Raw genomic sequence first — 18280 nt, forward strand, 5'->3', positions numbered from 1 at the left:
GGTTGCACCAAATTCTGGGCGGAAAGAAGACGGCAGAGATAATTATGGGGAAAACTGAGGAGGAGAAGGTGCAGAAAAAACTGGCAATATTGAGGAAGGTGCGAAGGTGGCTATAGAAAGATGCAGCACCATCTCCCAATTCTGCCTAGACACAAGGGAGTTGCAAAAGAGGTTCACTACCCTTGCTCAAAGCAAAGTTCAAGGTCATGCCTGGCAATCATAAGATGATCATTCAACTTCAGTGGTGAAAAAATAAATCCTTTCATTTAGAAACAGTATAATGAACAATGCTCACAAAATGCTGGTGGAACACAGCAAGCCAGGCAGCATCTATAAGAAGAAGCACTGTCGATGTGTCGGGTCGAGACCCTTCGTCAGGACATCTGGCCTGCTGTGTTCCACCAACATTTTGTGTGTGTTGTTTGAATTTCCAGCATCTGCAGATTTCCTTGTGTTTGCTCTTTAAAATGAACAATGCTAATATGCATTTGCAGAAGCCAGAGTTGATAAAAGTCCTCCAAAGTGTATATATGTAAGGCTGAATGAGCCCTTTGATTGGGTAACAAAGCAAGAAGAAGGGAATATTCTCATCTTTATTCCCAGTCCTGATGAAGGGTCTCGGCCTGAAACATCGACTGTACTCTTTTCCATAGATGCTGCCCAGCCTGCGGAGTTCCTCCAGCATTCTGTGCGTGGTGTTGAAGGGAATATTCCTCAACCTTGAAAAGACAGCCTATGGTGTTCTCCAGAGCTCAGTGCTGACACTGTGATGCATATTTATGATCAGGATACGCAGGTAGAATCTGTTTGGCAGACGTCAGGACACTAGTGAGTTGAGATGAGGTGGCATAGATCCAGAAGGTGTGTGGGTCTGTACAGGGTGTAGGTACATCTGCATTTTTGAAAGTAGCAAGGCACGCTTGTAAAACACATGGTGATCTAGAATTCACAACTCAAGCACAGAGTATACAAGTAGAAGGTCTAGCTGAGCTATGCAAACCAAATGCTGGAGGAGCTCAGCAGGTCAGGCAGCGTCTATGGAGATGGATGAACAGTTAATGTTTTGGGCCGAGATCCTTCATCAGACTGGAGAGGATGGGGGAAGAAGCCAGAAGTGGCTTTAGCTGAGCAGTTGTAAAGTGCTGGTCAGCTCAACACTAGACTATTGTCTCCAATTCTAATCATCCATCTATAAGGGGATGTGAAGGTGAGAGAATGCAGACGTGACGATTGCAGAGTGGGGCATCTCAGCTCCAGGGTTACATGGGAAGTTGGGTCGTTCTCCTGAAGGACGACAGAGTCATCAGTTTAATTCAGGGTAAACAGAGGGAAGTTGTTCCCATAAATGGGTGTTTCAAAGAACAGAGCCACTCTGTAAGAATTTTGAGCAAACGTACAAGGCGGGGTGAGGGGTAGTTGTGAACAAAACTTTAATATACACAGAGAGCGGTGGTGGCTTAGAACTTAGTGCCCAGTGGAAACAGAATTAATGAAGTTCTTGACAGGGAACTCAATAGAGATTTACGGGGCAAGAGCAGGTCAAGGGGAGGTGATGGGATTGTTCCACAGGCAGCGATGGGCCAAACGGATAGAGAACTCGGTAGTGGTTCAAGAAAAACACTCCGTCTGAAATCAACACAACATGGGTCCAAGTTCCAAAAGCAGAGACCCGAGCACAGATCCAGACTGGCTCTGTGTTGCTGAAGAAAGCAGTGACAAGGAACGTCAAACCAAGAACATGGCAGAGAATAAATATTCCAATGTACAATCCCAGAGAGCATTGATGGCTGTCCACTATTTAACAAACATTACTTCATCCTCCACCACCATCGCTGAAACCTGATATTGATTTCATTGTGGCCTGTGGCAAACTGCTGCATTAAATTAACTGCAATCTTTTACACCTCAAAGCCAAGCTTTCATTCTAATCAAGTAAATCAGGAATATTGTTGTGGTTAAACCAGTTACCTGGTAACCTTGCCATTTACCTGTACTGGATTGGCCACTACAAAGGGCAGCAGGGCTTCCATTGTTACAACCCAGGGAGAGATGGTCGTTCCAAAACTCTTCCCCAGAAATGGTCCAAGGGGAACATATTCCCATTTTTGAATATCTCGGGCTGTAAAATAGAAAACCAGTATGAGGCTGACGGCAGCAAGCAACAACAAGATGAAACAGCCTTGGCACTTATCTCTCTCTCCAAGTTCTACCAAGTTACAATCCTTTGAATGAACCACGTTTTAACAGTGACATTGTTGACAATAAGGCAAGACAACCTTTGGATGGACTGAGGCTTAAACACTGGTTGAGTGTGAGAACAGTGAATACAATAGGAAAGGATCAGGACGTGTCCATGCATCCAGTAATCTCAGCCCAACATTCTGAGTAAAGGCGGGAAGATTGGAATGATAGCATGCACATAGCATAGGAAAGAGGAGGTGAGCAATGATGGGGGCAGGTTGGGAGTGAGAGAACGGACGGTGGGGAGGACTGAAGATGTGGACTGAGAATAGAGATGAGAAGTTGGGTGGAGGTTCAGTTCCACGATGAAAATGAAGATAGAAGTTCAAGTCAAAATCAGAGCACAATATAAAGGTAGCCAGAAATATGACAGTAAGAATTTCCACTGATATTTAAAAAGAGTTGACAAGGTGAACATTGGTCCTACAGAAAGCAAATGTGGGAAATTAACTTTGGGAAACAAGTAGATGGAGGTTGTACTGAGTGATCATTAACCTTCCCTCCGGAGGATACAAGTAACACATAATACCTCCAATTAGGAATCGAAAGGAATGGAGGAGCTCGAGGAAATTATAACCACCTCTCCCCAGTGTCCAGATCCCTCTCATCATTTAGTCTACTTACTGAGGCTGTGGGCTGTGGCTGAGGCTTCTGGGAGGTTGGCAGGAATGTGGAGTTGAGGTTTACATTCAGAGAAGTCAAGATTTTATTAAATAGGGCAACAGGCCCAAGATAGGGAGAACTAACCCAGAAAGAGCCGGGCATTAGATTCAGTTCTGGGGTTGATAACTGAAGAAGACCAACAATTAAGTAGCACCAGTTTGGTGGTAACAGACAATATGAGAGAACATGATTGGAACCGGTCACTGGTGTAGGGAGCACAGGTTCTGTAGGGGCTTCGTAAGTTCTAACTAGTTCCATTAACACCAGGAAGAAAGATATGATGCATCATCCTTCCTGTTTCCAGCAGCGAATGACCTGCTGGGCATTGCCCAGCCTTCTGCCCTTTCCATTCTAGACATCCAGAACTAACTTTCAGAGCAGCACGAACAGAGTGACATAGGAAACTATGATTACGATTTTGAGGGTCGAACTTAGACAAAGCTCTTTCTCGTGCACATCATGGGTTTTTTCCACTCTGGACATGGCACCTGACTGGGGAGACGATGACAAAATGGTTAGCTTACCACTCCAATCATTCATAAGAACCATGCCAAAGATATGCTCATGTGCCTGGGATATGGAGATAGGCTCTCCCAACTTGTTGCCTGGTCCTATAAAGAAGCCCTAATTTAGGAAGAAAGAAAGATCAAAAGTTACAGTTTGCTTTCCTTCTGATAATCACAAGCACAAAGCATGTTTAGCTAACTTCTGCAGGCAGCCTGGTACCTTGACAAGTTCAGTGTCCTGTCACCTACAGAACTGAGCTGTTACTTGCCCTTTGAAAAGCTCTGCCTCAGAAATAAATTCACAGTGAAATAAGCTGCCAGTGGTACCCTGAACTCTGGGAGTACAGATGTGAGGACACTAGTGGAGAAACAAAACAACCTCCCTTGGCCCTCTCTTTAAACAGATGCACTGGATCTTCTTATGACACGTGAAGAGGATCCTGGGTTAAGTGCCCCATTCACAGGGTGTCACAGCAGATAGGGCAGCAGACCTTTGGCTCTGCATCAGAGAACCAGACTGCAAAAGAGCTTCAGAATACAACACCAGCTCAGATAAGAACATGCAGTCTTTGAAGGAGGTTGGATTAATTAGGAGTAAGGCACAGGAGACTGCAGAATCTGGAACCTGGAGCAACTAACGAGTCGCTGGAGGAACTCAACAGGTCAGTCAGCACCTGTGAAGGAAAATGGACTGTCGATGTCTTGGATCAGGATCCTTCATCTGGACTGGAATCAATAAATCAAACAGATCTCAAACATTTAATAGAATTTGTCAAAATTGGAAACTCTGGCGTGGTTTCTGCATTTTTATGCTGCTACAGATTCTCAGGAGCTGGGACTTGCACTCTTTGCTCAGCAGGGTGAGCAGGGCCAGTGTGACGCAGAGGTGTTGCTAACCCGGACTTCAGATTGGAGGGTAAGCAGTCAGCATCTGCTGTTCATCCGGTGTGTAGAGAGGAGCCTCGGCGAGGCATGGCATTTTGGATTAAATGTAACTCCTTCATTCACTGAGATAACCTGATGGTGAACCTGGGACCATTTGGCTGGTGTGGTTACAGTCTTCGCTCCATCTTTGAGGGGTTTGCTCTAATTTCTAATCTACTACACACATTTAATTAAAACTTGCATCTTGAAGCAGAATTAGTGAAAAGACGAAGTATAAATAGCCAGAGGATAACCAATTGCTTAGCCAAGTACATTGAGCAATTAAGAGAGGGGCGGCTGAGGTGCCACAGACCCTTGGAACTGAGAAAGTGCTGAGCTGCGGCTGGAGACCACCAAACTGAAGGAGACAGATGTCACCCATGGCAACCACATCTGCAGCTCAGGCAACTTCAGCCCAGAGTCGACGAGCTTGAGTCTGAGATTTGAACACCGAAGCTCGAGGAGGGGTGCAGTTGTCGGGATGCTTTGCCCCTTTGATTCAGTGCTGCCGAAGTGGTCAGTAGAAAGGATTGGAAAGTGCGACTGCAAGGGACGCAGACATGGCAGAAGGCAACATACAAGGAGAGCCTCACCCCCTTTACTTGTGTCTGAGCCATGGAGTTCTTGAAGTCACTCCAGGGATGATTAGCGAACTGTTCACAGCACCGCAGTACACGTGACCACTCGCCTTGTGAAGGTGTAAAATAAAGCAGTGCTGGGAATGGTATATCTAGAGGGGAGGGACACCCACAGGCATGAACATAAATCCCAACGGCAGTAGAGCTGAGTTGGTCAGTGCCGAGTCGGTCAGCAAATCATCGGGGCTGGACTTGGTGCATGAATCGCTGGAGCAGAGTCGGTTAGCAATTTGCCTGAGCCAAATTGGCTAACCGGGCTGGGTCACTTCACAAATTGTCCAGGCCGATTGGGTTATTGAATTGTCCGAGCCAACAGTACTTCCCGACTGGTGCCGAGACTGACAACTGGGACGGGAAAAGAATTTGTAATGGACTAGTTCCTGACCTTTATTATGTCCTATTCACCATAATTATTCAGTTCCAGGTGTGGTGGTCCACGCAGGAACCAATAACAGAAAGAACAGCAGTGGAGCTCTGTTCAGATATTTTACACGTTTAAGGTTTAAATTCAATCAAAGACAATAACTTCTGGATTACTATCTGATCCATGTGTAAATTGGTAAAGGCCAATACGATTGGAAAGTTGACTATGTGTCCTGGGAACTGGCTTGGGCAAAATGGCCTTCAGTTCATGAAATGTTGGTACCAGTACTGGGGAAGGTTCAGGGCTGGGACTAGCATCCTATCAAATCAGCTCGGGGTGCACAAAAGGCTTTAAACTAAGTGGCTTGGCTGTGAGAAGTGAAGGGTGAAGGATAAAGAGGGAAGTTTATAAAGTTAAAGAGAGTGGACAAACTGATGGGTAGCTACACTAAAATGAGTAATGATTTTTGGAATCAGCCAGGAAGGCAGAGAGTCTATAGAGAGTAGAGTCACAGTGAGGAAAACGGTAAATAAAAACAAAACTGAGGGCACTTTATCTAAATGCATGCAGGATTTGTGATAAGCGAGACAAATTGATGGCACAAGTATACGTAAGTAAATGGTCTAATAGCCATTAGGGTTGCAAAGTGACCAGGGCTCGGAATTAATTATTCCAAGATGCTTAACCTTTAGAGTAGGGAGAGAGATGGGATAAAGCGATTACACAGAAAGGATCTTGGCTCAGAAGACTAAGAAATAGAGTCAGCATTACTCGATCTAAGAAGCAGCAAGAGATAGTAAAAATTGATGAGAGTCGCCAAAAGAGACCTAAAAAATGAAGGTGGATAGGACACAGTAATAGTCAGGAACCAGTTACATTTGTAAAATTCGTCAGCACCATCACGTGTACTAGCCAAGACATCTTCAAGGAGTGGTGTCTCTCAGGAAGGAGGTCCATCATTAAGGACCTCCAGTACCCAGGAAATGCCCACTTCTCACTGTTACCATCAGGAAGGAGGTATAGAGACTAGAAAGCACACTCTCAGCGATGCAGGATACTATATATATATATATATATATAGTAACAGTTTGTGTGCTAGTTTAACATTTAACATTTCTAGTTCCAGGCACATTGTGGAGGGTATAAAATTCCCTCCCTCTCCCCTTCTCTCCTCACTCTGCATCCCTCACAGAACCATCGGGAAGGTGTGCTCTGAGCCCACTTTGAATTAAGTATCTGTTTGTTGAAAATGTTGTTCGATCATCTGTGTAACTTGTGGGAACTTAAATGTTTGATTGAATTTGTTACTGACTGTAAATAAATAATTAATATACTTATTCATAATCAATGTTTTCTACCTCACTCACCAAACCCATGATCCTATTTCAACATTACACGGAAATACACACGGTCGCGGGGAGAACATACGAACTCCAGACAGGTAACACGGGATGTCAGCATTGAACCAGATCACTGTGCCTCCATGCTTTGAAGCATTTAAAGAGAATGGTTCACCGTGCCCCTATCAGAGCATGGGAAATTGTGATACCACTGCTCCTGACCAAATCTCTTTCTGATGTTAAAGCACTTGAGACTCTGCAGATGCTGTTAATTCAGAGCAACACTGCTGGAGGAACTCAGCAGGTCAGGTAGCATCTCTGGAAGGGAGGAAACAGTTGATGTTTTGGGCTGAGTCCTGATGAAGGGCCTTGGCTCAAAGTATTGATTGTTTATTCAATTCCATGGATGCAGCGTGACCTGCTGAGTTCCTCTGGTATTTTGTGTGTGTTGCTCTCTCTAATCTCACTTGAAAACACACCTCTAAAATGGCTGCGATTCATTGCATCAAGTAATGATAGGATTTCCCTTCATTGACTGCAATTTCCTGGAATAAATGCACTTCATTTACAGAATCATAGTAAAATATAACACAGGAGGCTATTTGGCCCATTGAGTCTGTACTAGCTCAATGTAGGAGCAATCGAAATAGTCCCACTCTCCTTGCTTCTCCAGTGCAGCTGTAAAATGTTGTCTTTCTGCTGCTGTTTCACTTTTGAACATTCGGCATTATCATTTCTCTTCCCCTCCTTGCTAATCATGCATTTCCATTCGATCACTAGAGGACAGATTTCCTTCTCTTGGGGAGATGTGTGAGCCTGGCGTGCTTTGGCAACAAGCCAATACCCAGTGCTCCGTTTCACTACCCCTCATGAGTTTACAGGTGGCGGGGTGGAGATGTATCTCTATCAAAGGAGGTGTGAGGCGCCCCTTATCACCCTTGAGAAAGGTGCAACATCTGCCAAGCACCCCCTCCCCGCAATCAAGGTCACATGAAGCCACGGGACCAGGCGATGGATGGTCGTATGAGCAGCCGGTGCATATCACAAACCCTGGTTATGCAACCACTGACACTAGGCAGACAATCTCTGAAGAGTATTGATAATGGCTGGGCTCATCCAGCTTGCAAAGACACTGTCCAGAGAAGGCAATGGCAAACCACTTCTGTACAAACTTCGCCAAGAACAATAATGGTCATGAAAAGACCATCATTACCCGTGTCATATGACACAGCACATAATGAACGAATGAACTAATGAGTTCACTTTCAGTTCCAGATAATGTCCTGGTGGGATCTCAACATGTCTTTGCAGTGTAATCCCAGGCCTGTTTGACTGATGCAATAATTCAACCACTCCTCTACTGCCATATTTCCAGCCCCTTTTAATGCTTGCTTCAATCATGAAGACAGAGTCAAATGTCACACAGCATAAAACAGGCCATTCAGCCCATCATTTTTCATGCTGATCAAGTACACATCCATATTAATCCCATTTATCAGCTCCTGGCCCATTGCCTTCCTTGCCTTGGTGATCCACCTAGATCCTTCCCAACTGTCGTGAGTGTCTCTGTGTCCACCGTCCTCGCAGACCGTGGACTTGTTTCAAAGTGATTGCTCTAGTCAGCAGAAGCTTCTTGCGTCAACTCTGTGTCCCATATTTAATCAGTTCTGCTTTCCGATCGCTGCCTGACGCAGCAGGTTAAACATCTGCCTCACTGGTTCTGCTGCGGGCCGAGAAGAAATGGACCAGACTTACCATCTCCAACTCGAAGTCCAGAAGTTTGCAGGCTCCGAACACAGGCGGCTTTGCTGAAAGGAAACATTTTTCAGCTGTAAACGTCACCGTGGGAAATCTTTTTCAAAGCGTTAGATGAGTTGGAATTTTTAAGCATGATAATTTGTACAGACATGTTCAAGCGATAACATTACTGAAAGGTGTCCGGCACAGAGATGGTATGTTGGGTGCAGGGAGGATGTTCCCGATGGCTGCTGCTGAAGGCTATGGAGGCCAAGTCTTTAAATATATTGAGGAAGGAGATAGATATACTTCAAGACATCAAGGGATATGGGGAGAAGCTGGGAACAGAGTACTGAAGTGGGCCATGTCCCGAGAGCCAAATGGCCTCTTCTGCTACTATTTCCATTGTTTCTAGGTACCCGTTGCATGGGGCAACTCAGCGAGAATGTGACTAGGTCTTTTACCCACAGTTGGCGAATCAAGAACTAGCACAGGTGAGAGGGAAGGTATTTCACAGGAACCTGAGAGCCAACATTTTCCACCCAGAGGTTGGTCCAGATATGGAACAAGGTGCCACAGGGGGTTGTCCAGGCAGGGACATTAACAACATTCAAAAAGGCTCTTGTACAGTTGGCTGGAAAGGAAGTGTTTAGGGGGATCTGAGCCAAGTGTGGACTAGCATAGAGAGGCATTTTGGTTGGCATAGACCAATTGTTCCGAGGACCTTTTTCTGCACTATGTAACTCTACAACTCTGTGATCATTAGTGAGCAATGGATGGTCTGGGTTATAATGGTTCAGTCACTACAGTAGGGCAGAGTGCAGTGGATGCCCACGTTCGGACTAATGCATTGCAGGCTCTCCATTCCCTAACAACGGATAAAGTGGATTAAAAAGCAAACAAATTGGGGTGGCATGGTAGTGCAGTGGCTAGCACAATGCTTTACGGTACAGGTGACCTGGGTTCAATTCCCACCACTGCCTGTAAGGAGTTTGTACCTTCTCCCTGTACCACACGGGTTTCCTCTGGGCGCTTCAGTTTCCTCCCACAGTCCAAAGCCGGACCGGTTGATAGGTTAATTGGTCATTGTAATTATACTAGGATTAAAATCAGGGGATTGCTAGGCAGTGGTGCTCAAAGGGCCAGACGGGCCTATTCCGAGGTGTATCTCAGTAAATAACTGATTAAAATGTCACAGTCAATGTTCCCGTCACCAAGAGCTCAGGATTTGCGGCACTGCCTTCCCAAGTAACCTGTATGAAGTCTGAGTGAGTCTGGTTCACAGCAGCAAGATGGGACTAGAGGTCTCTCTGGTCAGGTCTGGATAAAGCCGCGCTATGGGGTTTTGAGAGAAGTAATGAGATTGCACATCCTGTCAAAATTAGGAACGTACACCATTCATCAAACTTGGCAGGCATTCACTTGAATGAACAGAAAGGAAAGGCATTAATGAGATGACCTTGAAATTTTGGGATGCATCATTTGGTAATGAATACTTGTCAGTAGACAATACTTGGATTGTCACACGGACGCCACTGCGCGGTGAGAGAAGGTAAGCGAACTGTGTCTCTTCTGAACAATCCAGTGTGAAACTGTACAAATACCAGCAACAATATCTCCTGAAAGGCCACTGAGGTAAACGTGTAGGAAATTTCTTTAGCAGTACCTACAAACTGTTGAAGGGTCTCAGCAGTTCATACAAATGGTCAACAAAAAAACTCAAGTTCAGTTTATTTTCATTCAAACATACAAATACATGTACAGTACACCGCCAGATGAAACAGTTTCTCCAGACCAAGGCGCACAATAGATAACTCACACATAACACATAAAGTAATACAGGTTGAGTGCCCCTTAGCCAAAATATCTGGGGACAGAAGAGTTTGCATATTTAAATAAACAAAGTTATGAACAAATTGCTAACACAGTAGTATTGACACTTCCTGCTTGGAACCATTTGTCTGTGTAATGCACTTCTTACAACAGGGTTCGGGCAGGATTCAGCGAGCGTCTTCCCTTCTGCTCTTCTCCGCACCTCTTCCTTCTTTTTAGCTTGGGATCGCCATCATTCCTGACTGAATTGAAGTGCTACTGGTAATCAGTCTTGGTCTTACACTTGTTCGTCACACATCTGCAGTGATGCAGCCGTTCAGCAGGCTAGGTTTTTATCAGCAGCTATCTTAGCAAACTCATTGATGAATTTCTCTGCGCTTCATCATCACCAGGCGCTTTATCACCAAAAATCTTTGAAACGTTAATGCTGCGGCTTTTCTTAAATTTCTGCAAACAGTCTGCTGAACATTCACAACTACCTTCAATTTTCAGTTCAGCGTGATAGATCTTTCACAATCAGCATACCATAAAGCAGCAGATGTTCATTCCTACACTGATGGATTCACTCTTTCAATATACAATCAAGATCTTCATTTTTCACTTTATGCAGTACTATTCTATTTTTCATTAACTTCTCATCATTACATATGTGAGGTCACTTCTCAGAATTGTCCGCAGCATGCAGAAACTTACGCATTGCCTGGGGACTTTCCCAGTGCCTTGTGGAACTTATGACATCAATGCTCAAAAAAATTTCAGATTTTGGAGGTTTTTGCAATTTGGAATTTCGGATAAGGGGTACACAACCTGTATTACTGCAAGTATGTGTAATGCCCTGGTTAAGAACATGTTTTATTGTATTCCTACTGCTAAGCTGTTATGTATTTTATTTCAGCAGCTTTCCTGTAAAACGCAGTGAGTTCCAGTAATTAAGCTTCACAGACTAGCTATTTCGGTTTCCGCTAAGATAAGGAGGCGTTGGCTCAGCTTAGGAATGTTTGACTCGGTAATGTGCTGTCCAGTGGGATGCCTCCTGGGCAGGTTCAGATTTCTGAGGAACATTGGATTGGTTTTGAGCCTTTGTTGGCAGGTGTTGGAAGAAGGAAGAGGTGCGGAGAAGAGCAGAAGGGAAGACGCTCGCTGAATCCCGTCGGAAGGGGAGACCCTGTTGTAAGAAGTACATTATGCAGACAAGTGGTTCTAAGCAGGAAGTGCCAATACTTCCGTGTTAGCAGTTTGTTCATAACTTTCTTCACGGGGAGTTCGTACTGTGGCTGGTGACATGGGTTCAGCGTTGTGAGTAATTAAGACAACACACCCGACTACTTCAGAAATGAACTCCAATGTTTATGTGCATATTTAGACTGGTTTAACTGTAATGGACCCATTCTTTTCTTTTTCAATTAACTGTTGTTAAAGTTGAAATATACTTCCACTTTAATAATTTTATGCTGGTATAAGGTCTGTTATTTCCTGGCAAATGGTAACCTTTCATGGGGCAATATTGATACAGCATTCACCCAATTTTCATTCCCTCAATGGAACAGTACAACTTTCCTATTTAATTGAATCTGAATCACACCGACCCTAGATGTGTGTTGCTTACGCATCCAATACTAACTCACGTGGCTGGTAGCCAGAGTTAGCTTACGAGCCTAGTTTGTTACTTTCCTCGGTGAGGGGGTTACATAAGGTGCACTCACAACACAAGTTAAAAAGTAAACAGTATAACACTCCTGGTGCTTCATACATGATGAGACCTGGGCGGTGGCAGGGGGTTCAGTAAAAGTTCAAAGTCAATTTATTTTCAAAATACACATATGGCACCATCTGCAACTCTGAGATTCATTTTCTTGTGGGCATTCTCAATAAATCTATAGAATAGTAACCATAACAGAGTCAATAAAAGACCACTCATCTAGGGCATTCAACCAGAGTGCAGAAGACAATAAACTGCAAATACAAAACACAGAAATAAGCAATAAATATCAAGAACATGAGCTGAAGAGTCCTTGAAAGTGAGTCCATTGGTTCTGGGACCAGTTCAATGTTGGGCAAGTGAAGTTGAGTGAAGTTATCCCCTTTGGTTTAAGAGCCTGCTGCTTGAGGGGTAATAACTGTTCCTAAACCTGGTGGTTTGGACCCTGAGGCTCCTGTACCTTCTTCCTGATGGTAACAGCAAGAAGAGAGCATACCCTGGTTAGTGGGGTCCCTGATGATGGATGCTGTTTTTCTGCAATAGCATTTCATGTCAATGTGCTCAAAGGTGGGGAGGGCTTTGCCTGTGATGGACAGGGCCACATCCACTACTTTTTGTAGGATTTTCCATTCAAGAGCATTGGTATGTCTACACCAGACTTTGATGCAGTGAGTCAATATACTCTCCATCACACATCTAAAGAAGTTTGTCAAAGCTTTAGATATACTGAATCTCTGCAAACTCCTAATGAGTAGAGGCACTGCTGAGCTTTCTTGATAATTGTATTTACATGATAGGCCCAGGATGGTTCCTCCGAAATTAAAACACCTAGGAATTTAAAGTTGCTAACCCTCCCCAACTCTGATCCTCCAATGAGGGCTGGCTCATGGACCTCTGGTTTCCTTCTGCTGAAGTCTATAATCAGCTCCTTTGTCTTCCTGACATTGAAAATCTGGCTGAATGGTCTCACATCAACAACCTCTCACTCAGTCTCCCTCCTATAAGCTGATTCATCATCACCTTTGATTTGGTCTATGACAGTGGTGTCGTCAGGGCACTGGGGCTGCGCTTAGCCACACAGTCATAATCAGAATCAGGTTTATTATCATCGGCATGTGATGTGAAATTTGTTAACTTAGCAGCAGCAGTTCAATATCCAATCCAGCAGAGAGAAAAAAATAATAAATAAAATTTTTAAAAAAACCAAGTAAATCAATTACACATATTGAATAGATTAAAAAGCACAAAAACAGAAATACTGTATATTAAAAAAAGTGAGGTAGTGTCCAAAGATTCAATGTCCGTTTAGGAATCGGATGACAGAGGGGAAGAAGCTGTTCCTGAATCACTGAGTGTGTGTCTTCAGGCTTCTGTACCTCCTACCTGATGGTAACAGTGAGAAAAGGAAATGCCCTGGGTGCCCGAGTCCTTAATAACAGACGCTGCCTTTCTGAGACACCACTCCCTAAACGTGTCCTGGGTACTTTGTAGGCTAGTACACAAGATGGAGTCATAAGTGTAAGGTGAGTAGAGCGAGGGCTAAGCACACAGCAAGTGAGGCAATCCAGGGTCCATTTGCACGAGGAGGTTCTGAGGCCAAGGACTAGGAACTTATCGATTAGTTTTTATGGCATTGAATGCCGAACTACAGTCAATGAAGAGCTTTCTTATGTATGCACCTTTGCTGTCCTGATGTTCCAGGGTTGAGTGAAGAGCCAGTGACATGGCATCTGCTGTGGACCTGTAGGCAAATTGGAGCAGATCTAAGTTACCTCTTAGGCAGGAGTTGATATGTTCCATCACTAAGGATTTAAGTACTAATGGGGGATAGTCACTGAGGCAGGTCACCATGCTTTTTTTACAACCAAGGTGTGTTCATTCAGATCCACAGATGAACAGGGCCCAGTCCACCGACTCAAAGGTGCTCCTCTGCCTCACGTGACCACCTCTTAGTATGCTTAATTATAGTCGGCTGCTGATGGTGAGGATCACAGATGACAACCCCCTAAGTAAATAGGTTGAGGGGGAAATACCTTCTCCTGAACCGGTGGTGTGGAACCTGAGGCTCCTGTACCTTCTTCCTAATGACAGCAGCGAGAAGAGAGCATGGCCTGGATGGTCGGGGTCCTTGATGATGGATGCTGCTTTCCTGTGACAGTCCTCCATACAGATGTGCTCAACAGTGAGGAAGCCTTTACCTGTGATGGGTAGGACCAAATCTACTACTGTTTGTAGGCTTACTTGTACGAGGGTATTGGTGTTTCCATACCAGGCTGTGATGCAACCATCAATAAACTCTCCACCACACATCTACAGAAGCTTATCAAAGTTTTAGATGTCATGCTGAATCTTTGCAAACTTCTAACTTGCTTTCTTCATAATGGCACTTGTATGCTGGACCTGGGACATCTCTGAAATACTAACACCCAGCAATTTAAAGTTCTCGAGCTGCTCCCCCTCTGATCCCCTGAAGCGGACCGGCTCATGGACCTCCGGTTTCCTCCTACTTAAGTCAATAATCATCTCCCTGGTCTTGCTGGCATTGATTAAGAGGTTGTTGTTATGACACCACTCAGCCAGGTTTTCAATCTCCCTCCTGCACGCTGATTCATCACCAGCTTCGATTCGGCCAAAGAAAGTGGTATATGCCAAATTTAAGTATGGCATTGTGCTTAGCAACACAGTTATAAATGTAAAGCGAGTAGAGCAGAGGGCTAAGCACACAGCCCTGTGGTTCACCTGTGCTGATGGAGATCGTGGAGATGTTGTTGCCAATCTGAACTGACTGGGGTCTACAAGTGAGGAAATCAAGGGTCCAATTGCATGAGGAGGTATTGAGCCCAAAGTCTTGAAGCTTATTGATTAGTTTTGATCAGTTGATGGTATTGAATGTTGAGCTATAGTCAATGAAGAGCATCTTCACTGTCCAGATGTTCCAGGATTGAGTGAAGAGCCAATGAAATGGCATCTTGCATTGACCTGTTGTGATGGTAGGCAAATTGGAGGGGATCCAAGTGGCTTCTTGGGCAGGAGTTGATAAACTTCATCACCAGCCTCTCAAAGCATTTCATCACAGAGGATGTAAGTGCTACTGGACAATAGTTGTTGAGGCAAGTTACAAAGCTCTTCTTGGGCCCAGGTATAATTAAAGCCTGCTTGAATCATGTGGGCACCTCAGACTGCCGAAGTGGGAGGTTAAAGATATCGGTGAACACTCCAGCCAGTTGATCAGTACGGGTCTTTAGTACTCAGCCAGGTACCGCGTCTGGGCCGGATGCTTTCCGTGGGTTCACCCTCGCGAAGGATGCTCTCACGTCAGCCTCAGAAACTGAAATCACAGCCTCGTCCGGTGCTTTGCGAGTTCCTGAAGGTGCCTCCATTATTTGACGGTCAAAGCAAGCATAAAAAACATAGAGCTCATCTTGGAGCAAAGCCATATTGCTTGGTTTCACTTTGTAGGAGGTGATCAGCCTCCTCCCTCCCTCCTTCCTCCCTCGGAGTGTCAGACACCCTGAGCCAATAGGCTGGTCCTGGACTAATTTCACTTGGCATTATTTACTTATTATTATTTAACTATTTATGGTTTTATATTGCTATATTTCTACACTATTCTTGGTTGGTGCGACTGTAACGAAACCCAATTTCCCTCGGGATCAATAAAGTATGTCTGTCTGTCTGTGATAGTATTCAAGCCCTTGTGGATTCAAGTTTAGGCTGGAATTCCCTCTTCGCCCGTGAGATGGCTTTCTGGAAATCACACTTGCACCTCTTGTACTTAACTTGGTCGCAAGACCTGAATGCCACTGATCTGGCCCTCATGGTTCATCCAGGGCTTCTGGTTAGAGAAGACTCTGAATGATTTTGTGGGGACACACTCATCTACGACTGTTTTTATAATGTCTTTGACAACCATGGTGTATTCATTCAGATTCTGTGATGAGACACTGAACATGGCCAAGTGCACCAACTTGTAGAAATCCATAGCTGGTTCCTCTGTCTCCTGCAACTACCTCTTTGTTGTCCTTGTCTCTGGGGCATTGCTGCAGGTAGAAGGAGGACAGCTAAGTGATCAGATTCCTCAAAACGTGCTCTAAGCATGGAGTGGTAGGCATTCCTAAGCATTCGTAACAGTGGTCGAGTGTGTTGGGACCCCTGGTGCTGTGGGTGTTATGTTTGATATGACAACTGGGCAGAGATTTCTTCAAACATGCCTAATTGAAGCCCCCAACAATGATTTATAAAGCGCCTGGGTTGGCTGTTTCTTGTTTGCTGATTGCAGTCTGGGTAAAGAAGCTGTTTCCCATTCTAACTCTTCTTGTACTAATGTTACAATATCTCATACCTGATTGCAGGAAGTCAAAGAAGTTGTTGGATGGATGGAGATCACTTATAATGCTAAAGTCCCTGTGTATGCAGCACTCCTGATAAATATCCTCACTGGGTGGAAGGGAGCCCCCGATGATCCTCTCAACAGTCCTCACAAGCCTGTCTAGGGATTTGGGGTCAGATGTACCAGACAGAAATGTAGCTGGTCAGGTCACTCTCTATGGCACTACTGCAAAAATCAGAACTCGTCTCAATCTCCTCAGGAACTGGAGTTGTTGCTGGGCTTTCTTGACCTAAGAGATGGTGTTGAGGGACCAGGTGAGATCATCCATTATGTGCTCTTCCAGAAACTTGGTGCTCTTAACTCTCTCCACGGAGGAGTCATTTATTGCAATGCAGAGTGGCCTGTCTTCAACTTCCAAAGGTCCACAATCATCTCCTTGGTCTTGTCTGTGTTGGGCTCACACTGTTCTACCAGCTGCTCCACCTCTCTCTGTATGCCATCTCATTGTCATTGTGGATGAGGCCAACCACCATTACGTCATCAGTGATTTTGATGATCCGGTTCAAACTGGATCTAGTAATGCAGCTAGTCTTCAGTCGTGGGCTGACCGTGTAGCCCTGGGAGTACCGATGTTCAACGTGATGGAGTTAGAGACCTTTCTGACAACGTGGCCTTTCTGTCAAGAAGTCCAAGATACAGTTACAGAGAGAGGTGTTGAAAACTAATGAGGGCAGTTTACCCACCAGCTTCTGAGGGATGATGGTATCAAATGCTGAGTTGAAGTTAACAAACCTGGCGAATGAGGCATCATTTTCCAGGTGGGACAGAACGGGGTGGAGTGCAGTGGCTATGGCATCATCAGTGGACTGATTTAAGCGACTGGCAAACTAGAAAGGGTCCAATGTTGCAAAAAGATGGGATTTAATCCGATCTATAACTGGCCGCTCAAAAGCCAGTGCCAGTGGATGTTTGGTCGTTGGGTCAGATCACTGGGCACTGGGATGATGGCGGCCATCTTGAAGCCTGTGGGGTCAGTGGACTGACCCAGAGAGACGTTGACGCTTGGGTGGGGGGGGGGGGGGGGTCTGCTTTCCTTGCCAGCATGCCTTTCCATGCATCAAACTGAGCGTAAAAGATATTCAGCCTTTCAGGACAAGGGAGTTCATCGTCATTAACAAGCAGGGTGGATTTGTCCTGTCGCGCTCGGTGTCACAGAAGGGGCTGTATATTCTCTGTGAGTAATCCTGTCTCGCTTACCTGACGGCACAGGAAAACCAAACTCATGCTGACGTGAGAGCCATCTTATCCCACGTTCCGATCATTCAGTGTGTTGGGACCTCTGCTGTTAGCCACGGCTCCTGCCTTCGCAGAGCTCTGGTCACAACCTCAATGCACTTCTCTGTATACCCAGCCACAGATCATGCATACTCATCGATGCTGATCCTCTTGCTGGTTCAATGCAGTCTGCCCCTGGAGATCTTGACTCTGTGATGGAACAATACTTTACCTGACTGAGAAGCAGTGCCACTGAGGGCAACGTAGTGGCACAACGGGTACAACTGCTGCCTCACAGTGGCGGGACCTCTGGTGCTGTCTGAGTGGAGTTTGCACATTCTCCCTGTCCTCTGGAGGTTAATCAGCCACTGTAAATGGCCTCAAGTGTGAAGTCTGGCAAGAGCTCATGAGAGAGTGAGGAGGGTAAACGTGAGGTAAGATCAGTGTAAACGGGTCGTTGATAGTTGGCGTGGACTCAAGCAACCACAGGTTCTGTCTGCCTGCTGTATCTCCCTAAGACTCTTTGACTCCTGACCCCATTTAAAGGCAAAACATCAACTGCAACCATGGCTTTCATCCAGAGCATACACATGCCCCATCACCAAGACCCAAATCTGCTGCTTCTCATCATTTACAACCAGTCTTACAATGACCATGTTATACCTACTTGCTTCCAAGCCCCGTCTGGTTACTTTCAGCTGGAGGAATTGAATACGTAATTAGGGAAGTT

The 18280-nt window shown here is 45.1% G+C and overlaps 1 protein-coding gene across 1 annotated transcript in view; it reads right to left on the reverse strand.

Annotated features, from left to right (window-relative positions):
- fah (fumarylacetoacetate hydrolase (fumarylacetoacetase)) overlaps positions 1 to 18280 on the reverse strand; it is a 117525-nt gene that overhangs the window by 12215 nt on the left and 87030 nt on the right. The window contains exons 7-9 of the mRNA XM_059952595.1: positions 8432 to 8484; positions 3429 to 3528; positions 1989 to 2119 (exon numbers count right to left, since the gene is read on the reverse strand). Of these exons, the coding sequence (XP_059808578.1) occupies positions 1989 to 2119; positions 3429 to 3528; positions 8432 to 8484 (284 nt within the window). The remainder of the gene's footprint in view (positions 1 to 1988; positions 2120 to 3428; positions 3529 to 8431; positions 8485 to 18280) is intronic.

This window comes from Hypanus sabinus, chromosome 28, assembly GCF_030144855.1.
Source record: "Hypanus sabinus isolate sHypSab1 chromosome 28, sHypSab1.hap1, whole genome shotgun sequence".
In the NCBI taxonomy this organism is placed as follows: Eukaryota; Metazoa; Chordata; class Chondrichthyes; order Myliobatiformes; family Dasyatidae; genus Hypanus; species Hypanus sabinus.